Raw genomic sequence first — 22,909 nt, 5'->3', positions numbered from 1 at the left:
CGCTGTGCTTAGCAATAATGGAGCCAAGGCTGTTGCTGGTGGGCCAGAGCCGTGGTCCCTACTGTGGGGCCATTTCAGCCCAAAGTTTGACTGAGCTCAGGACCAAAAGTTGGAGCATTTTGCTCAGCCCTACCAATGATTATTGCTTCTTAGCAAGATAAATACCAAATGACAAATTCATTGGACAACCACTCCATGCCAACGCTGCTCCTGCTGTACCTATAGAATATAGGTAAAGCGGAGATCGTTGGCTGGGTCTGAGCCCCTGCCAGTAAATTGTGAGCCTAAGTGCATCTCGTTTCTCTTGTCTTTTGCCCTCTCACTTTTACAGCATGGCCTTAAATGATGACCTTTCTTATGCTGCATTTTCTGACTCAGTCACCAACTAAGCCTTTACTGTATGTAAAACAATGCCCTGGTTCTCCCTTCAGAAACGAATTTTGTCTTTTGTTAAACAGTCAAATCCACTATTAGATAAAAAATGTTTTTAACGGCCCTTTATTTGTTGGTATTTGATGGCAGTTCTTTGATCCCTGAAGGGGTGTGTAGTGCGATATCTAGTAAATTGATTTTACACATTTCCATCTTTTATCGATGAGTCTTCCAATGGGGTTTCACTGTAATCAGATTGGAGATTACCACGGCGCAGCCGTTGGGAAGGGATTGGAATTTACATGCAATAAAGATTAGGGGATTAGCGACTGATTAGGAAAGTGCTGATTTATCCAGCCACAGGTACAGCAAGGGGTATTGTGTATCTACTTTTTTCTGACCTTGGGTTATTGACCTCTTGACTCCTCACTTAGAAATGCCAGAGTGCAGCACAGAAATGATTTCTGATTCGGCTTCTCTAAAGAGCAAGTTCAAGTTATTGCAACAGTAAAAACTCTTACTTTTGTGAACAGAGAAGCTCAGAAATCTTTATGTGAGTGGACACTTTGCTCTGATGTGCATCGACCAGGACAGGCTGAGCAGACAGACTGTGGCAACACTTTAATCTGCAGTCAGGAATTCCTGCTGACAGCTGATGCGATGTGCGTGTGTTGGTACACGCACACACACGATGGGGGATAAAGCAGCAATGTAACCACGGGGCGAGACAATATTTCTCCATGCACAGCTTTTCCTCGATAGCGCTTATGCTCTCCAGGTTTCTCCCCCTGCACACACTTGCAGGAGGGTAGCTGGGACTGTACATTACCAGACCGTGAGGTAATAGGAGTGCACATTAATTGATATTGCAGTGTAGCTCTATCTACCTGATGGATATGATGTTACGTACCAGTTCACAGCCTGCCAGTGGAATGACGTCATTTGAAATTACAGAGCAATCGATGTCAGCAAAACTCCTGTATGCTCTGTAGCTGCTGAAGTTTGGGCAGCTCAGATAAAGCAGCTGCACTGGCAGTTGCAGGCAGTGCTAATAATGGGGTGGGAGTTTTCTTGTGTATCAGATAATAATTAGCAGCATCTGTCTACTCGTGCAGATTTTTGGAGATAAAAGGCAGGCAATATGGGATCTTCAGCAAAGGAGAAATATTTCCAAATCCTTAGGATAGTTTGGGGAATTTAAATGGATTTATATTTTAAATATTTATTTTTAGGGTTTTGATTTATGCAGAATATATCCTCTGTTAGGTTCTGTTTTGGTAATACCATTCATCGTGAGACATGCCACACTGGTGTGCAATAGAGGCATAGGAAAAATACCTTCCTCCAGATGAAGAGAAGCAGCTTTTGAGCGGCAAGGGGTGCAGCAGAGCTTCAGACGTACCAGATGAAATGCACTGATTTTATCTGGTCTTAGAAGCTGAACAGTCTCAGGACTGTCCAGAAAAGCACCTGGCAATCCTAGGCACAAACCATGGCGGTGCGATCAGATATATAGTAAGCCTAACAGATGAAGTCTTTACTATCTCCTGCTAAAAAAGCTAACGAAGGCCACTTCAGAGTGCACTAACCCGGTTGTCGTGAGCAAGCCAGCGCATAGAAAAGGAGAAGCAGAGTAAGTGGATCTGTTTGAAGTGTCCCGGTTGCAGGAAGGCTGCAGTAATCTGGACTAGCCTCTGTCCAAGGCACCAGCTGAGCCCTCAGACTGTGCCAATGGTAACTTGAATTTTCATAGCCAGAAGGCCACTTGCACATGGACTTGTGCAGGTATCATCATGTATTTTAACACTGTGCTGTGGCACTGGACCAGGGTCAATCCATTTGAAGAAAATATTACTGCTTTCCTTTGGGTACGGCCTGGAGCTGAGGCTGTGTCCTATATGAGATGTGACAATATAATATTCTGCAGAAATGAAGATTTCATGCATTAAGAAGTCCTGGCTCCTGCCAATACTATTTAATATATGTGCTATTACATCAGGTAGCCTGTGCTTCAGTGTCTGGGGAGCAGGAACTAGGTGTGAATGCTATCAAAATTCAGTGATAGTTCCCCTGCTTCCACATGTGGGAGACCTGGCATCTCTTGAGTTTAAATGTAAGTTCCTGGGGAGGAACAACCCCACGCACCAGCACAGGCTGGGGGCTGAACTACTACAAAGCGACCCTGTTGAGAAGGCCCTGGGGGTGCTGGGGGGCAGCGAGGCGACCCTGAGCCAGCACCGGGCCCTTGGGGCCAAGAAGGCCAGCGGTGCCCTGGGGTGCATGAAAAGGAGCGTGGCCAGCAGGGCGAGGGAGGTTATCCTGCCCCTCTGCTCTGCCCCAGTGAGGCCACACCTGCGGTGCTGCGTCCAGTTCTGGGCCCCCCAGTTTAAGAATGATGTGGAACTGCTCAAGCAAGTCCAGCGGAGAGCTACGAAAATGATCAGGGGACTGGAGCATCTCCCTTGTGAGGAAAGGCTGAGAAACTTGGGTTTGTTCAGCCTGAAGAAGAGAAGACTGAGGGGGGGATCTTATCAATGTTTATAAATATCTAAAGGGTGGGTGCCAGGAGGATGGGGCCAGGCTTTTTTCAGTGGTGCCCAACGACAGGCCAAGGGGTGACGGGCACAAGCTGGAACACGGGAAGTTCCACCTGAACATGAGGACAAACCCCTTCCCTGTGCGGGTGCCAGAGCAGGGGCACAGGCTGCCCAGAGAGGCTGTGGGGTCCCTTCCCTGGAGACATTCACCCCCCACCTGGACGCGGCCCTGTGCCCCCTGCTCTGGGGGTGCCTGCTCCAGCAGGGGGTGGGACGGGGTGAGCTCCAGAGGCCCTTCCAACTCCCACCAGTCTGGGATTCTGTGATTCTGTAACCTTGTGAATACTTTCTTTTTAAATGCGCTTAAGTATTTTCCCCTCCTGGAAGAGATGTACAGGTGTGCCTAAGTTAGGTTGCGGAATGGCACAACAGGAACAAATCTTTAAAGAGAAATATTTGGTGCTGAGGAGGTGATGTTCACACTACAGGCATTTTGGGAGTTTTTTCTGGATTAGCTCCAGTCTGGTAATGTAGATTGAGCGCTCGTTAATGGAAATCCAAGAGCACAGCTTCAGCTTTTGTTTTACCAGGGACCCAGCTAGCAATTGCTGGCTGTGTCTGCAATAGCAGCTGGTGGGGATTGGTAAATTGGATCTGTAAAGCAAAGCATTTGGTGCTGAGGACCTGACATTCCCGTTTCAGAGGGGTGTTTCACTTCAGAATAGCCCTAATCTGGTCCTATGAATGAAATGCCCATCTGAACTGGAGCACCCCTTGCAGCATGATTTCATGTAAAAGCAATGAATTAATGTACACAAAAACTGTTTCATGATGTGAAACAAAGTATAGTTGGTCGGCATGATCAAAATATTAACTTTAAAGCACACCCCCAGTCCAAACTGATGTAGGCACATGTAAGGTAGACCCTTATGATGACAGTTTAATTTGGAGACACCTGGATAGAGCACTTCCATCACACCTACCATAACTGGAGGTTTAGGTAGGGCAACAGTGAGTGTTTTCAGGCAGAATTTTAAAATGCTGCTGTCTTAGGAGATGGAAAGTCAGCTCCAGTTTGCATTTTTCTTTTGGAGCAAGATAAGTTTGGGGTTTTTTTTAATTTTTCTTCTCGAGGAAGACAAGGGGTTTTTTTAATATATATGCATATTTGCCTTTGTGTTTTTAAAATTTATTTTAATTTACCCCTGTTCCAAATCAAAACTGTTGTCATATTTTAGTGATACAGCAACCCATTAAAAAATATTACCATTGCTTAATCAATGTACTTTTAAAATCCTGACTATTTTTTTGTTTGTGTTTCCTTTTAAGTTGCCAAAATTATAATGCAAAAGATTTCCTAAAGAGAAAATGGAACATTGAAAGAGAAAACTGGACAAAGTCTTGGTTCTTGACAAAAATTTCAGGTTTTGGTAGAAAAACTTTACTGCAAAACACTCCATACCAAGTCTGCTCTGCAGCCGTTCAGCTGGCAGTGCTTTCTCTTTTAGAGAAGCCTCTGAAAATATCTTCAGTTCTTAAATACCACAATGTTTATCTCTTTGTGGTCACCAACAAACAGTTGTTACCGCGTTTTTGTGGTGACCAAACTTAGAAGCCCCCAGTGACGAGGGCAGAGCACAGAGAGGGCTGAGAGCAGCCTTGCCATGTAGGGCACTGCCACTGATTTCCCAACAGCGAAAGGCTTATGGATATTTTGGCAGTGTCTCCTGTTTGAGAGTGAGTGTTTCAGATTTTTTTTTTCTGAGCCCTTGAAGCCCTAATCACACCTTTTCCATCTTGGGTATTGGGAAAAGCTGGTAGAAACCAGCATTGGATGGAAGAGCATAAAGTCTTCTCCAATTTCATCCCTTAGGGAGAAATTTGTTAAAAAAGATTTTAAAGAATATTTTGAGGGAAACCAAATTCTTTGATACAAATGAAAAAGGGCCCTGTGTCGGTGTATGGCCAAAGGCTCGCTGCTGTGGACTAGCAGAAAGGCAAACCAACTATTTAAAGATCTTTGCTCACATCGCTCCCGAATATGGCACGGAGTCAACCATCGTGGTTTCTGTTTCCCTGCAGACATAAACAATGACACTTACAATTTCCTGCTTGTGCAGCTCTCACACAAGCGTCTGTCTATAAGGGAAATGGCTAATTACTTATTAAACCTTGTACTGTGCCTAGGTTGGGTTAAATATTGACTACGAAAGTTCAAGGCGAATCCATGTCACCAAACATGAACTTGGGCATCCTATTTTCTAGGAGCTGTTCAAATAAAATGATTAGTTGACAGGATACTGCATGTATACAGGGGGACAAAGAAGGGGATGGAAATCGGAGCAGATTGGCTCAGAAGTAAATGCCTGCTTTGAAGCCTTGGGTTTTGGAACATGATTGCAACTGGTGGCTTGAAGGGGAGTTTTGTTACAAAATAAGTGAATCAAACTGAAATTTGCAGAGTGTCTGGTTTGTTTTGCTGAAAGTTTTGGAGATGGTGGGCGATTTTGCTGGGAAATCCACTGGGCTCGTGAAGTGGGATTTGCATGGTTGTGAAGTAGTTGGAAGGGCAGAATACAACAGCATTCATGTTAAAATTGGGGTGGATTAACCCCAGAAGCTAATTCAGGGCTGCCTGAACTCCCAGAGATTATGGGAAGCAAACAGATGCCTTATGTTGGCAGGAATGGTCCCTGGGTGACTTGTGGTGGAGAGGCTGTGGATTTGGGTTAGGTTTGGTGAGAGCAGGTGGGGGCTATGGCACAGGATTCTCAGCTGGGTTCTGGATCCTCCTAACTCCCTCAAGCCAGAGGATTTCTAGCTTTCTTCTGGAATTAGGCAGTCTGTCCTTCTTGGAAACAGGAGACTAAAAAAAACCCTTTTAATTTCAGAACCTTGAAAATATGCTTTAATGCCATTTCTTTTGAAAAAGCAAATTAGGAATGCCATTATTCAGATGGGCTTGCCCTCTTGAATGGGAATGAAGAAGGTAGATTTTGTGGCTGTGTGTGCCAACACACCTTTGTTGTCCTTATCTCTTCTCTAAAACAATAGTTTTCTGGTTATCCATTGGACTTCATACCTGAACTGCGCCATCAGTATGATTTTAGCCTTAGAGTAGAAATATTAGTCTTCTCTTCTGGCTCACGCTAAACCCACTGGCAGCACTTAAGAAACAATAAATAATATCTTCTCTTCCACACTAGAAGAGAAACCTTCTAGCATATGAAGTCTGTTTCTTCAAAAGTAATTTGAAGTAATCCTAACTCTCCTCTGCGTTTTCTACCTCAAAACCTAAGGGATAAAGTTACTATTTTTTGCTGCTGAAGAAATACTCAGCAACGCTTGAAATTGAATGTCACCCATGCACATTTAATTTAATAAGATGGTAATTTAATGTTAAATAAATACCAACTGATTATTGAAAACATATGCTCAAAGGATTTAAAAACCATGTAAGAGATATGTATCTCATCTACTGTTGTTGAACTGCAATAAATCTACGCAATAATCAAGTGCCAATTGTTTAACATACAATAACTATTTTATTAAATCTCAGTGAAATGTGGATGCAGGGCACTTAATTAAATGGAACATGTTCCCAAATATTCTATTTTTCTTATTTTTGGAACATCTAGAGTAGAAAATTTACTGGCAGCCTTCACCCAAGGGGCTAGTTATTACTCATGTAAAAATATGGCAAGCACTTCTTGTGTTATCAATAAATATCCATTTCATCAGGAAAGCAGCTCCTACCGCTGAGGTAGGGAAGAAAGAGAAAATATGTCACTTTACTTGCTGTAAAATGAATCCACAAAGCTGTTTTCTCCATCATGTCAGCTGTGCAGTCCAAGCCTAGAACTTGCTCCTGCAAACAGTCCACTATTCCCAAAGCTAAGCCTGACCAGTCATCAGGGCTGGTCAGCAAATACTTCTGGTGTTTTTGTGTTCCTCTCTAAGAGTCTTTGTTCTACAGAGATGCCGTTGTTTTTTTCTTTAATCTTTTGATTATTTTTGATAAGCATTGTTTTTGTCTGTGGGCGCCTAAGTTTTCAGGCCAAGAAGGACCCATTAGCTCATCTAATCTGATCTCCTCATGTCACATACCAAAGCGTTTGTCCCAGTTACCCCTACGCTGACCCCTACTTTACTTGGCTAATGCATACCTTTTGGAAACGCAGACTGTTTTGTTCTGAAAATATGAAAAGATATTTGATTCACCAGTCCTTTGAACTGCTTATTCCAATAGTTAGTGCTATACATGGGCAAAGCATTCATCCTTTTATCTCTGTCAAAAAGTATTTTTATCAGCTCTGCTCTCCAAGTAATGGCTTTCCACTGTGCAGAGAGCCAAGAGTTTCTCTCTTTGACGAACACCTACTCAAGTTAATTGAATCTCTTGCTATCATTTCTTTGTAACCCCTTCCCTCTGGGAATTGTTCTTTGGTAGGTGTTTGACCCACTAGCATCGTGAGGCCTCTAGCAATTGATCCAGCATTATAGCTTGAATACCATCACAAATAATGGTAATAATGATGTGCAGAGGGTGTAAGTGTATAATCCTCCTGTTAGTTTGGCAGAGAGGGTTAAACTGTTGTAGTAAGGGTTAAACTCATACTGTAAGCAGGAGTTGTCCAGCCCGCCTTTCTGGCAATGGATATTCCAAGTTAACCAACTCTGAAAGCAAATTTGAAACATGGCTTTTAGATAGTCCTTGCTAGCCATCCATTTTCATTCTGGAGCATTGGAGAAGTGAAAGATATCAACTTTGGTGTGAACCATCCTTGCACTAAGGACTCCGGAGGATCAGGTTTTACGGTGATGAGTATGCTGAAAGCGAAGCGTTGCCTCAAGTGTTGGTATAAGATATGGTGTTCACTCGGAACGAGTGGTCTGGTTAGCGGGCATTGTCCAACTCCTTCATCTCACCGTCGTAATGAAAGATTTCTCTGCTTTGCTGTATCCTCCTCACAGGACACACGTTGTGATCCCCCAGTCCCTGATGTTAATTCCTTGCATGTGTTGATGGGGTGTTTGGGTGCTGCATGGCAAATGACTTTGCTAATTTGCTAACACAGCACTTCAAAAGAAATCTTATCTTCATGGCAAGTGAACGTGTTTGGTATTAAATAATAAAATATACATAACCTGTGGGGCTCTTAAAACTTATTTAACTTCTTTATAAACTTTACAATACAGTATGTGGATATTATAAATTACTTTCCATTCCAAGAAACTGTCCGGGCTGGTTGACCTTCCTTGGAATTTCCTCTTTGTAATTATGTTTAATGTGTTAATAAAGTTCACTTTGAACTGTATCATGGCAAATGGTCTCACAGGACATGGGTCAGTGCTGGTGTGTTCATATGTGAAGCTTGAAGTTAGTGTGCAGTGTAGTTGAAGGAATAACAAGGCTAAGTCCAAACAATTGTAGCAGCAGTATTTCCTCCCCAGGTTAGCAGTAAAAGGGGTTCATGGAAAGTTAGGAATGTGGAGTGGGAAATCATTTAGCTTTCACTGCTAGGTGTTACTAAATTATAGCTCTAGGTTCGAGTCACTATCAAAACACCATATATCTAGAGGGTTTTCACACAGAGCTATAAATCATGTTTACTATATGTAAGAATTGAATGAGTGCATGAACTTTGCAATGCAGTCCGGCAAAATATAATTACATATGTGTGTGTTTTTGACTGTGAGAAATATGGACAGGAAGCTCCAGGCTATTCCACTGTTGTGTCTTAAATACACTTATAGAAATTGTTTTTGCTGCTTCCCGGAAATAGATATTTGCTAAAGCAAAGAGGCTTTCTTGGGTTTTACATAACTCCTTTTGCCAAGAAGTGGCAGCCACCAGCCCTTCCAAGGCGCTGGGGGGGAGAACAGGAATGCCTGTAAAGCAGTGTCAGCAGCAGAGCAGCAAGTGGGGCTTTTCTGCAGTATAGGGTAGTGGAGAGCAGTGTCGCAGGATATAAATTGAAAATTGCCCAGCTGTTCAGTAAGACAGGTGTAGGATCTGTCTTTTATATAATGGAACAGAATGGAGATTCCAGTTGCTTGTATTCGTAAATGAGGCAAATAAATCTGCACACTTGTCTGCATGTATATGAGCAGAAAAATTTAAACCAAATGAGGTGATCACGGCATTTCCTTGTTATTGTTTGACTGGGCTTATATGATCTTGCACAGAAAACTTGGCATCTGGCTGGGATTGTTGGTTTCTTTCTGGGTGTACTTATATGTATTTGCAGATGGGGAAACTACAAGCAAGAAAATAACTTGGTGGAAAATGTAGGGTCTGGATTGTTTAAATTATATTTTAAGCCTGATTGCACCCTGGCCCTTGGAACCCCAGGCATGATCTCTTCTAGTAACTAAAATGATTTGAATGTTATGGGGCAAAGTTATATTTAGTTTGTATTTGGAGAAAGAATAACAACCAGGCACGGGGGGAGGCAGCTGCATTCTCGTCACTTCTTCCTAAGTCACATCACAGATGTCAAACCCCACCCTTCTCCCTCGGCCGAAATATTAAGAAATGATTCTCTCAAACTGGTGGGTTGAGGACAAGGGGGGCTGAAGAAAACCTGTCCCCACTGGGTTTGTGTCGAGGTAGGGCTTAATTTATCATAATACCTGCTTCTGTTTGCACAGGCTGTGAAGTTAGCTGCATCCTCTCCAGCGTGGTGTGGCTTAAAAGGCTGTTTGTCAGCAGTGCCCTGTGGCTGTGGAAAGCTGCCTTTGTGTAATGGAAAACTGCAGGACTGGAAGCAAGAGGTGGTGGTTGTTTTCTCTCCTCATCATTCCCCCCTCCCCTCTTGACTATAAAAAAGTGTAAAAATCTGTGTCACCAATTTTGGTGGAATATCTACCTGGGGCCTTAGTTTAGGCTCCTTCCCCCATATCTCATGGCAAAATACTGTGGGAAGTTATCTCAGTCTCCAGGAGCATCAGAGGTTGCGGATTCTCAGCACTTAAAAAGGCTGATTTTTTCAAAAATCACTGCCTAATGGCGAAGAAATTGAGGGCGGGGGTATGGTGTAGGGACACCTCCCCCAGGACTTATACCCAGGGCCAGAGAGCAGTGCTCTGTCCTGCTCTGTCTTGGAAGGATGTAGTCTGGAGCTTTGGCCCATGGGTGCAGGCACATGGCCGTTCACGGCATCCCCCCCATAGTCAGAAACATGGTGTCTATTTGCATTGGTAAACTTGTATTGGTAGATACATGAATTCACAGTGTTAACAGTCTGGTTAAACCGAATGATGTCAGGTTTCAAAGCTATCCCTTATGGTGTTGGTATCCAGCTCTTGTGGTATTGCTCTAATGCCTAACCCACAAACAAGACAAGAGTGACAGGACAGCAAGCAGCTATAGGGTATTGCTCTCAAAATGCATTAGATCATTTCTGCTCGCATACAACACAAAGCCGGAGTCTAGGATGCCTGAGACTGTGACACTGGCTGCCTGAGGAGTAATTACATCTGCTTTTTAGTGCTGCATTAGGGCACAGGTCAGAAGCCGTCAGCGGTAAGGGATGGGAAGTCAGCAGCAGCCAGGGTTTGGTCTGTTTTTACCTCGCTGGCAGCTGTAGGTGAAGAAGCAGGTGCTTTCCTGGGATTTTGCCTCTCTAAGCAGCTGTAGAAATGTATCCAGCCTGCAGGGCTGCGGGCTGTGCCCTGGGCTCTGCTCCCATGCTGCTGCCCTCAGCTGTGAGTGCACGCATGCCTCAGCCCCACGGGAGGCAGGCGCCAAGGGACACCCCTAAATCAATGACTTGGGCGAGCTGGCAGCTATCGGGCACTCTGCTCTCATGGCCACCCTCCTGGCAGTTCTGCAAAGTGGGGAGCTCCCTTCGGTACCAGTGGTGCACATAAGAAATTGGAGGGCTCAGCATCTTTTTGCTACATCTTTCTGCTCTGTTCATATAGTGGAAGATAGAACTGGCACAGAGAAGCCCTGGAAGTTAAACTCCAGGGAAACCTGAGGGGTTCTGGGCAGCTTAATGTATGGATTCAGAGGGGGAATGCATTTCTATCTGGATAGTGTGGGATTTCCACGGTATGCCATGCGAGGTAGCTCTGTGTCAGCAGCACCCGCTGCACGGGGATGTTGCCGAAGGGCCTTTTTGGAAAACACCCTTCCCCGTCTCCACTGCCTCCCCTCCAAATACTGACAGCGCAGAGTGGCGAGATGTGCCAAAGTGTATCTTGACTTGAAAAGCATTCATCCGTCACTGTTGCAGTCCCAAGGCAGGGCTGTACAGATATGTGGTGAAATAAGACCCAGTGGATGCCTGTACATTAGAAAGAGAGACAGGGATCCGTGATGATATCAACATTTTATTCTTGCTGTAGCCATCTACAGGAGGTCCAGCTATCATCGGCTTGCCAGGGCCTCTGAAGCCTCTGGCATATGAGAAGGCACTGGTTCTGGAGAGAGAGTACTGCTTGCACAGAAACTTATTAACGCAAAGATGATAGGTAATAAAATGGGAATATTTACAGCACCAAATGAACAGAAGCAAGGTTTTAACATCTAAGTCCTGAGGCTGTATCTCATTGAGAAGTGCTTGCAGCTGAATTGGGCAGAATTCAGAATAGGATAAAGAGTGGGGGAAAATTTGTATTCCTCATCCCAAGAAAGTCACTGGAGGGGCTAATAAAGGGCTGCAGAGGACCGTGCTAGTGTTTTTCTTCCCAGGCAGAAAGGCTTCAAGAAACGCACCCTTTTCTAAATGTCATAAAGGTCTGTGAATAGATCCTGTGACAGCGATCCAACAATTCCTCAGAATGAAAGGTCAATCAAAGGAAAATGGCATTTAGGAGGACCAAGCTTACCGCTGACCCAAACATGTGACAGATCCAGAGGCAACTCTGGTGCCATCAGGAGAGCCGCTTGTGCAGCCTGCCTCAACAAGGCACATGACGTGATTGGGAAACTATCTGATTCCTCCAGGTCTCAAAATTCATCAGGAGTCAACCTGAATGTCGGAAGGAAAGGGATTTTGAAGGAGCTACAGCAGGTTTCCAAGCTGGGAGGAGGGTGCTCTCTCTCCACTGTCCCTGCTTGCCCTGCACCAAACATTTTTCCCCAGCACTAATTATAGATCTGTTTTTGTCATTTGAATATGCATGGAGTAGTATCCTGGCTCACAAGTAGATTGCAATGAAGCTACTCTTAGAGTTTTACTCAGTTTGGTAGGGCTCTAGGTGAGAAAAGACCTCCCCAAGGGCCAACGCAGAATTTCAACAAAGCTATGGACTTGTCTGGACATTTCTGCTCCTTTACGCTGAGACGCTGCACCATGTAGGGATATGGAGCAGAATTTGGGACTGGATCCTCAATGTTGGTTAATTCTGCTTTATCAAAGCCAACGCACACCCTTCTGAGGGGTGGATTTCCTCTTTAAAAGATTCATCAATGCAATTTGTATGAGATCACAGTCAAAGGATCTTGGGATTATCTCTCCATCCACAGAGATGGTTGGAGATCTCCCAAGGTGGAGAACATTAACAATGTGGTTTGCAGTGCTTAGAAAGACCTGGACAGGCAGGATTTCTCATGGTGTTTTGCCAGTTCCCTTGGAGTCTGGGAAGGCACCATCACCTCTGAGATACTGTCCCACAGGTGTCTGCAGAAGCTGTGCAGGGATGGGTGTTGTCTTTGCCAAGGACTTTTCCAGAATAAGTGCTCTCAAGATCCCCTCTTTGGGTCTTCAGCAGTTTGTCAGAATCCGAGTGTGTCTAAGACCCATTGATTTCACCAGTTTCTTAGTTAAACTAATTAATGAGTTTCAAGCTAGTTCGTGACTCTTTTCTCAGCTTAAGCAGCACTTCTGTTCATGAGCAAAGCTGTGAAATTAATGGGTGCGATTCAACATGAGTAACTGCGACAGCAGCTCTGTAGTCATTCATGAGCTGGACTGTATGTACTGCCTTAGTCATGCTGGGGAAAATTCAGGCAGACATTGGAATAATAGGAATTAGTCATGAGGAAGTGCAAATATGAGCTCTGTATCTTATCCCATGTGGGTCCAATCCTGCAAAACACTAGGAATAAAGTATGAGGGAAGAGTTCCAAATCCCACAAACATCTTGTGGGTTTTGGGTGCAACTCTGCATCAGCAATCCTTAGCAAAACATTTTGTCCTTATGCAAGAGCAAGACACTTCTTATCACGCCCATTAATAGACTATTCTGGGAAGAGCATTGGTGTTGCAGTTTGTGTGGGGAACTTGTGCAATTAATGAAAAGGCAGACGCAGGAAAAAGACTCTCTGCTTCAAATTTTTAGAGCCTTGAGATGAAATTCCAGTTTGAATTCAGCTACGGGACCATTCCCACTGTTGAAGTCTTTATCACTTCTTTTTTTCTGAGTGTTGGCCCATCCAAGTACACCCTGTTATCATGTGGCAAACAGTGTGTTCACTCTGTGGCATTCTAGGGACACTCTGTTTTGCATGAAATTATCACCTTTTACAAAGAACAAATATTTGTCAGTCAGGTCAAACCAGAAGGGTTGCCAAGGCAATTTATAAAATGTCTTTTTTTGGACTATAGGCAATGTTAACACGTCAAGCTATGCTGTATCTTTCGGTGAAGCGCTACCCTATGATTGCTCTATGTCTGACAACTGCAGGCTTATGTGTCTCAGATAAAGCCCATCTGGTGCCTATTAAATGGAATTACTGTACATACAACATGAAAGGATTATAACATTTGGGGGGGAGGGCAGTGGTTTTGTTTTAAGTACCAGTGCTATTACTAATTTTGCCTTCAGGATAGGTGTTAAGTTTAAAACAACTACGGTTGCTTTACCAAATACAGCTGAATAGTTTGCGTATTGGACTCCTCCTTGCTATAAGAAAATGAGGGTGCTCTAGAAAAGCAAGAGAGTCTCAGAACCAGGCTTCCCTGGTGGGTTAACATGAGCTGCTGCTGATGGCAAGGCTGCAGCTTCAGGTCTTGCACAAACCAGTTCGTCTGTTTTATCCCTCTGCATTTGCCAGCATTTTTAGCCTTGTTGTAAGCGATTTTTGGTAAGCATTTTTCACTGCATCTCTGTATAGCAGTCAACGTAATGCCCTGATTGATGACTGGTCTTTAAATCAGTGCTATAACACTGGCAAAAGCAATAACAGCTCTTCCTCTCTCTGTTCTTTCTTAGGCCCCCCAAGGATTGCTGATAAAGTGATTCACCGTCAGTCCGTGAGGCTAGGAAGGACCATCAAGCTCCTGTGCCCAGTGGAGGGTGACCCCCCTCCTCTTACCATGTGGATGAAGGATGGACGCACTATCCACAGCGGCTGGACGAGGTTCCGAATCCTTCAGCAAGGGCTGAAAATCAAGGAGGTGGAAAGCGAAGATGCAGGAACCTACATTTGCAAAGCCACCAACGGTTTCGGCAGCACCAATGTGAACTACACCCTCATCGTGATTGGTGAGTGGAGCTGGAGAAAAGCCAGGCCTCACCTTCGGGGGGAGAGAATGAGCTGATTTCTGCGTAACTGTCAATGATTGCAGATTTGCTTTGCTAATCATTTACTGACCTCCAGTCTTAACTGGCCCTTTCCAGTGTTTGAGGATTGCCAGAGCTGGCTATGTTGCTGCACATCTTCTGCTGCAGCCGGCTGCAGGCAGATAAGATTACGGAGTGCCAAAGGTTACAAATAAACAGAAATGATGCAATAGTCACTAGGGTCCAGATCACAATGAATTCCACACAGGAAAGGCTGCGCGATAAGGAGAGGTCACACTGATCTTTATGTTTGCTGTTGGAACAGGATAATTCTCAAAACAAACGTTAAGGCACCCATATAAAAATGCACAGCTGAAAGATCCATGTACTGAGCTTTTGCAAAACATTGTGTATTCAGGAATAATAATATTTAGGTTGAAACAAAGCTCAGAGCTGGCATATGACCCAAGGATGCTCAATTCCTGAGAAATCCCCTTGGTAGAGGCAGGATTAAAAAAGCTTCAGATGCCATCTTCGTGACCACGGGTTCTCTGGCTGTACTTTTGATCGGCCTCAATGGGCTTGCTTGGCCTGGGGATGGGATTTTGAGGTCACCTGCTGGGCTGAGCATCACTGAAGGCCCCCAAAGACACTTCTCTGGGTAATCAGTGATTCGTCTGCTGTGGCTGCCACAGAAATATGCTCGTTGCTCCTTGCCTCTTGGGAAGGAAAGAGCTGGATGAAATTTGGTGTGTTGGAGGATGCTGAGGGAGCAAAGGGGAGGGTTACAAAGCAGGGGGTGAGACTGGGTACCTTGCTTACCCTATTGCCTGATCAGCACCCCCAGTGTCTGGTCTATAAAGCTCTGTTTCTCTCAGACAGTGGAAGTGAGGACAGAGTTTAGGGCTGTCTCCAGATGCCTACTGGTTGGCACTTGGCCTAGTTTTGTTCTGTTTCTTCTTCTTCGCGTTCACAGCAGGAGGGCTGCTGTAGACTCAGAGTGTGAGGCAAACACTTGGTGTGGCTTGCCGGAGGATTATCACCCAATGACAGGGTAATTCTTGGAGAATGCACTTTGCTGCAGAGCCAGTACGGGAGAGAGACCAGAATGATGTCTTATCAGGACAGAGATGATTAGATGAGGGAAACCCTTTTGCTGTATGACTCCTGTAGTATCAACAAGATAAAGCCACAAAAGCCATCTTATACTTTACATAGTTTGTGGATTTGGTTTTCCTCGTTCACCTCTCTCCTGTCCACATTTATCCATCTTTCTTTGCTACTTGAGCAAAAAGGGCGAAGTGGAAATAGTCTATAGAGTCATGTCTATACAGACTCCTTTTGGACGTGCTTTCCAGACCGGTGTGGAGAAAGGAATGCTGAGGGGGCCTGCTCCAGTCCTGCTTGTGCTTTTGCAGTATGTGGAGGTTGCCAAATTCTTTGATCTTCTGTGTAATCCAGTATCTTCTATACAGCTCAGGGCCCAAGACAGCTCTCATTATTCCAAGGCAAAGAGGCACTGAGGTATCTGTGAGTCAAAGAAAGCTCTGACTATTCTTGGTAGCACAACAGAAACAAATGAAAGGGAAAAGCTTGGAGGCGTGGGGTAAAAGTTGGACTAGAATTCAGGAAAGATTGAGGCAAAAACTCCAATTCAGTTGCTCAGAGAAATTGGATTATCAAATTTAATTGTGTTAAGAACAATAGTGTTCATTATATTTGGCACCGAAAAGCCCTGGGCACAAACACTGGTTATTTGGAGCCTCATCGGGCAGCTATGAAAGGAAATGGCAAGCTCCCACTGGCCTCTGTGGGTGTGAGATTGAGCCCTATACAAACAAATATTGATCACAAAGTGCCAAGAAAGGGGTAACTTTAAACTAAATATGTGGCAGACATATGGGTTGAGTTATCGTTCATCTCCATGCATCCTTGTTCTAATGGTTGGCTAAAACCAGTACTTCTTAGACCCTCTGCACCTTCCTTCCTTGTCTCACAGTGTACCCTTGTGCATTGTTGTTGCTCAGATCATTTTTGACAAATTACTTATGTCCCTCGTCCCCAGTGGTACAATGTGTTCACGTAAAGTTTCAGACCAATAGCTTTTCACTAGAACAATTTCCCCTGAAAACAAATGTTGCCCTAGTGTCTTTCTTGCCAAGGTCTGCAAGTAAACACAAGGTATCACTGACTTATTCTTTCAAAGGATTCAAACATTTAATGCATTGGGCAGATGCTCCTCTTCACCCTCCATTCCCTTTGGGTTGACAGCAAATCAATCCTTTGTTGATTTTTGAGAAGGAGGCAGTGTTTTAAGACCAACTGCATGTCAGTTTTGAGGATGAAGATCAAATTGATGGAGCTGTTTTATTTGTGCTCTGGAAAACACAAACTTCATTAAGCAGAGTGGCCTTTTGGACCATATGGTCTCTCTGTTCTCCCACTCCTTCAAAGGAGAAAAAGCCCTCTTATTCCATCTTTACTGCTGACACCAAATGTGTAAAACCACACAGGTGTCAGACATGCACAAGGTGGCTAAGATATTAAATCTAGGATAACATCAAATGATTCATTAAACGTTGGGACTTTAAAAAATAAAATCAATTTTGACATGAAAATATTCTGGGAATTTAAGCAGTAATATCTGGAATCTATGCAATAGCTTATTGAAAGATTTTGGAGTTATATGTTTTTAACTGAGCTCTGCCACACCGCTGGCAAGTGAGGAACTGTCATACCTCTGTCATATATGTGTACACTGCGGCAGGATGAGGTGATGGTTTACACAAGGTCCTACAGAAAACTAAGACTGAAATTCAGCTGTCTTGAACCTCTCTGCCTACACTCAGAGCTCTGTAACTCTTATTAATCTTAACCCTTATTGGTCTCTATATTCTAGTACAGTATGGAGAACCAACCAAAATCTGTGACATTGTACAAAGGAAAAAAAAAGGGCAGTGGACCCACCAACACCAGTGGGTGCCGGCAGACATTGCAGAGGTGAGCTCCCTTGTCTTCATTGCAGGTTGGCCTCTGTGAGATGTGGTAATTTTGGTAAAAGCCTGTTTGCATGTCGCTTTACGGCTTTCCTGACAGACCTTGCTTGCAACCAGCCAGCTCAGTGCACAAGCACAGCAAACCTCTGCAAGTCTGGTAGACATACCTACACGTTGCCTGGCTGGAGGACTTCTCCATCTGTAAGTGATGAGACAGATTACTGTGATTTTACAGATGGTAACTAAGGCAAAGAAAGACCAGGTGATTAGTCCAAGACCACATAAAATATGAGCTGTGGCTCAGAGTTGAGTCTAAACCTCTTGAATCTCACCCTAAAAGACTATTCCTCCTTCACTTGGTAAAGTATTTTCTTTCTAATTTAGCATCTTCCTGCTGCTGTGTTGGGAGTCTTCTCTTACTCAAGGTTTTTGATCTTGCTTCTCAGACAAAGGTTTTGCCAACCCAGATGGTAACAATTGGTTTCTGTCCTTCTTATTTCCCCATCTTCTCAGACAGCAGTGCCCAGATCCCAAAGATCCAAGGAATCCTGCCCTAATACACTCCTGCATGAAATATAAGCCAGTAAAAGCAGATAACAAATATAAGTCAAAACTACAATTTCCTTTCCTAGCCAGCCTTAATAGTTTTTGTGGCTTACCACAAGATTTGGGATGCCAATTACACTGCAGACAGATTTACAAATGCTGGAAGAGGAACTTCTCTTTAATAAGTATTAAATCAGCATTGCAGTTATTAAGTACAGTGGTTCCTTATTGTGGAGAATTATCTGTAGCTCATCAGAAAAATGTGCTGTATCTTCCCAAAAAGTTATTTATACAATGATGCCCATGAAAATCTTATCTTTAAGCGTTTTTCCCAGCTGAATCAATTCAGAAGAGCTGGTTTATAACCTACAGGTGTGAAAAGTAACTTTATTTTGTTTTTAAACACTTGGTTGAAACCTGAGGTTTCTTTACTGCAGAATAAAACTTCCTTGCCAGTGTGTTCTCAAAGGAAGCCTAAGGCCAAAGAGGAAGAAACAAAATGTTGAGTAGCTGCTCATTATTTGAAAACTGTCCGCCTTGTGTGCTGGATGGAGGTATTTTTCTGCAGAAAAAAAATAGCATGTGATGGTATAACTGAAGCCTGTATCAAGCTGTGGCCAGCCTGGAGAAGCTGTGAGGTTGCACATATGGAGCCATCGCACGTTCCAGCAATCAGGCCCTCCCTGGGAAATCTTAGCTCAAATGGGTGAGATTTGCCTGACTTATAAATGAGTGAAAACAAAGTCTTCTAACAAGGAGGTGCTGGACAACCTCCATCACCATCTCCTTCTGCAATAATAAACAGTATCACTTGTTCCAGAAGTCTGGTCATTCTCTGAAGGGAAAATTGTTGGTGAACAGCTGTAGGAAAGACTATTAGTAAATATTTATGCTGTAGCATAATGACCTCTTTCACTAATGCACAACAGAGAGGACTTTTTGCTTGCAGAAGTGTTATGGGCCAAATCCTGCAAGGTGTGCCAGCATTGCAACATGCGGGACTATTGCTACAGGTGCTGCCAGTAAATACTTCATCTTGCATCAGTTGCCCAACCAAGTGATGAAAGATCAAACTGCCTCTATTTTTGCATCTGCATGCGTGTTTCTTATTACCTTCTGTAGCAAAGGAAAAGGAAGCAGCAACAAGAGTAGGCTTTGGGACTGTCTCTGCACTGTAGACTTGTTGCTTCACTTGGAGTTTGCAAACTGCCAAAAGCAAACCTTGCTTGGCTGCATCTCAGCACAAAAAGGATCAACGTTTAAGGTCAAGGAACAGCTCCTCTAGTGTTTCTCTTTCTTGCCCCGTATCTCTGACTGCTGCAATTTTTTTCTCTCTTCTTTGTGTTTATTTGGAGGAAGATTTTGGTGAAGAATCCCTCATCCATCCAGTTCATATCTCCCTCTGTTGCCTGGCCCTCTGAGTGAGCAAGCCACTCGGCCTGATTTGGGCTACGGAACAGGAAAACTCTGATGCAGAGAGCAGGAGGGAGAGTGCAGCTTGTTGTCCTAAACCTCTGATGGGCTGTTCAGAAATTGAGCTACGTCTTGTTTTCAAACAAATCAAAATTACTATTAAATGCCTGCTGTCTGTCTGCTGCAATTGATTGCTTTGAGAATCTTCCCTGACATCGGATGATTTATCTTTAAAGTAGCTTTTTCCTCGTGAGCCAGCTGCTATTTTATGCTTTTTTACAGCTTGTCCAAAGACAGCTCTCTTTGATAACAGGCATGTGTGAAAAATTTGCATTAAAATAACCTTTTTTTTGGACAGTCAGCATAAGTATCTTGAAAAAAAATCATGGCAATGTCTGAATGGATATATATTCTAATGTGCTTTTCTCTGCTCATAGTAGTAGAAAATACTGTGTGAAAAAAAGTCAAGTACAGTAAAATATGGTTTGCATTACAGATCTCCAATGAAGTCATCAATCCATGTCTCAAAACTCATTTATAGTGCAAAAGCTGAGAAAACATTTGTAGAAGAGAGTCAGGTGCCACCAGACATATTGGAAAAGCATGACAAATTCATTTATGTTTGGGTTTTGGCCTCTTAATAAACTCTGGGGACCAGAGAGATATGTGCTCAGCAAGAAGATGTGAATCAACATTGAGTCAGCAATGTGTGCACCGAGGGACTGCTAATGCTAAGCAAAAACTGAATTGAGTCAACACTTAAAAAAAAGAAAAAAAGGTGCAGTATTTGCATTTGAGAACAAGGTGGTGTGGCTTGTGCTGGTCGTGGTATGGAGTTAGCAATCCATCTTCAGCGCATTTTCTTCAACACGAAGTGTGAAAGGCAGCCCGTCCAGCGTGGGACCGTTAACACAATCACAGGGCATATAATCATGACTAATGAAGACTAGTCACTTGTTATATGGAAATGAAGAATTCCTTGTGACAATAAACAGTAACAAAGTTCTCGTGTTTAATTTGTTAAGGCCCCAATCCAGCAGCTGGATCTATGTTGGTGGCCTCCTGTGCATACACAGTGTGATTAACACCAGATGAGGATCTGGCCATAGTCACTGATGCTTAGTAATGGTTATGTTGCTAATTAAAGCTCAGATTGTTTTTGGCCTTTGGGAGCTGAGCAGAAAAGGGGAGCCTTAGTTTACTACTCAAGGCCTAGCAAATGCAATCATTGCACAAGGACTTCTTGACAGCGTGTGGCGTGGTGTCACTGGGTCACAGCAACCCCTCTGTGGAGATACAGGTAGGGCGGTAGGGCTTTTTTTCATAACAAGACCTGGCTAAGTTATGTTGTCAAGTGAGGGGACCCTGTGTATCCGCCTGTGGTAAGAAACTGTCAATCTGCACGAGCTGATCCCATTGACTACAGGAGTCAATGAAATGCTTAGTACATAAAATGTGAATATTTTCATATTTAGGTGCAAACTCATAGCTGAGAACTGATCAGTTGGAAATGAAGCTCCTTTTCCACTGGAGATGACTCATCGTTGGCTAATGATGCCCTCACTCAACTAAGGGCTCTTCCTTCTGAGTGTTTATTAGTGTAGGCATAAAGACACACACCCAGACCAAACAGGGACAGCAGAAGCATCCATGTTAAAAGGAATCTAGAAGTAATCAGTTATTCCTATCCCCTGAATTTCAGTGGTGCTTCATTTCCTCCTCATTTGGAGAATGCTGCTCAGAGTCCGAAAAACTCCCTGTCCACATATGCAGCATGTTTAGTCTTGGAAAATGACCACTCTCCTGGGAGAGGAAAGGAAGAGGGAGAAATATTCCAAAATGCACAGATTGCTGCAGAAAAATGTTTTCACTAGCTTTAGTCATTTCGATGAGTGCTACACTAGATTGATGTCACAACAGCCCATAATAATTTGTTCTTGAAAAGCTCTTTCTCCATAAAGAGGTGATGATGTGAGTGCCCGTTTTAGCTGTAACTATCCTAAAAATGACTGATCAGAAATGTAGCACCAAGTGATTTGACTGATGGTTCTCGGTGAACGGGTGTAAAAGGCTGGAAAACATCACAACCGGGCAGCAGTCTTGTTTCTTCCAAGTCCAGATCTATAATGTAACTCAGTGCTAATGCTGTATAATGTCCACAGTTTTTACAAGATCTTTGTTAGGTTTTATTAGTTTCATTTGATTTTATAACAAACTTTACAGTATGCTTATCAATACATCATGTTCTGGCTAACAAAAGCCTTACTGTTTCGGGTAGATTTCTTTTTTCCCTTCATGAAGCTGTAACATAGAAGCCAAGTTAAGAAGGTGACAACACCTGTTCACAATTTAAAGGAAATGAAAAGATTTTTTTCCATGGATGTAAGCATGAAATTCATACATATATGTATGGATATATAATTTCCCCCTATACTCCATCCTGTGGTAGACTGTGGCAAACCAGAGCTGCAGCCAGTGTAAATTCGAGGCATGCAGGACATATGGATGCATTTAGCCCACAATCCTTTGCAGATGCTTTGGAGCGTGTAGCTGCTGCTACACCCATGCAAATAGCGAACTGCAGCTCTGTTTGCTGCACGAAAATTGTTTGGGAATGAAAGCAATACACAATGCCTGGCAGGCTGACGTTAAAAGTGTGTTTGATCTGAGCAATTTATAGCTTCCTTCTGTTAAATGATATTAACAGAATTAGCCTCTGATCCCAATGTGGCGTACATGTTGGATTTTTCTCGTCAGTACGTCTAAGGCTAAAAACATCTTTTGCCTCTGACTCTAGTCAGAATTGTCTTTGTTACAATCCTCCGTATAGTTAATGGGCAGAATTTCAGCCTGTGTTGACAGAGCAATGCTGATGTGCACAGCTGTTCATTTGTCCACATCTATAATGCTTAGAAATAGGTGCAATTGTGAGTAAAGCCAAGGCAGTCCCTGGTCCAAGCAGGTGATACGTATGTGTGTGGAAAGCAGGCATGCAGATGGTGGTCTAGATCACCAGTCAAGGTCTGCTGTGACTGCAGAATAGTAGTTAAGAGTCTTTAAATTAGTAGTGCCCCAAGTAATGAGCAGCTATCATGCTAATTGCAGACCTGGTCATCAGTAGTTTTGAGATACCTACCATCTTGCCAACCATCCAAGATGACCGGCTTCCCCAGTTAGCAGGAGGTTTCTGTTAACTTTCCTACAACTACTACTGCCCTTCCTTTTTCCTGACAGTGTCCTTGGCACCTGTGCTCCATCCCTCTTCTTGCCAAAGACTGGGAGTGAAGGATTTACCATGGACTCATGACACTCAGAGCTGGGTTGAGCTTCATGGGCAGGTGTCTCCAGGAGGTCTCTGCCAGAGACCTCTGTGCCGCATTCACTAGTGCCATCACACAGCTCTGCTGCCCTCAGTTTGCCCAGTAAATACCACTGATAGGTTTTTTTAAGCCAAATTTTAGTCCCTTTGATATCAGTTAACTCAGAAATGCACAAAAGACACTTCTAAATTAAGGCACGGTGTATAATATTTATTACAGCAAGAACAGCACCAGGTTGGGCTAGTTTATAAGGTATAGTTTGAATGTT

At 43.5% G+C, this 22,909-nt stretch overlaps 1 protein-coding gene across 4 annotated transcripts in view; it reads left to right on the top strand.

Annotated features, from left to right (window-relative positions):
- Positions 1-22,909, top strand: part of FGFRL1 (fibroblast growth factor receptor like 1) — a 179,138-nt gene that overhangs the window by 74,136 nt on the left and 82,093 nt on the right. For all 4 annotated transcript variants that reach the window (XM_075092116.1, XM_075092119.1, XM_075092118.1 and 1 more), the window contains exon 3: positions 14,076-14,348. In XM_075092116.1, the coding sequence (XP_074948217.1) occupies positions 14,076-14,348 (273 nt within the window). The remainder of the gene's footprint in view (positions 1-14,075; positions 14,349-22,909) is intronic.

Source organism: Phalacrocorax aristotelis, chromosome 4 (genome assembly GCF_949628215.1).
Source record: "Phalacrocorax aristotelis chromosome 4, bGulAri2.1, whole genome shotgun sequence".
Lineage (NCBI taxonomy): Eukaryota > Metazoa > Chordata > Aves > Suliformes > Phalacrocoracidae > Phalacrocorax > Phalacrocorax aristotelis.
The sequence above is the reverse complement of the archived record's forward strand: the minus strand, read 5'-3'. Positions and strand labels throughout refer to the sequence as shown.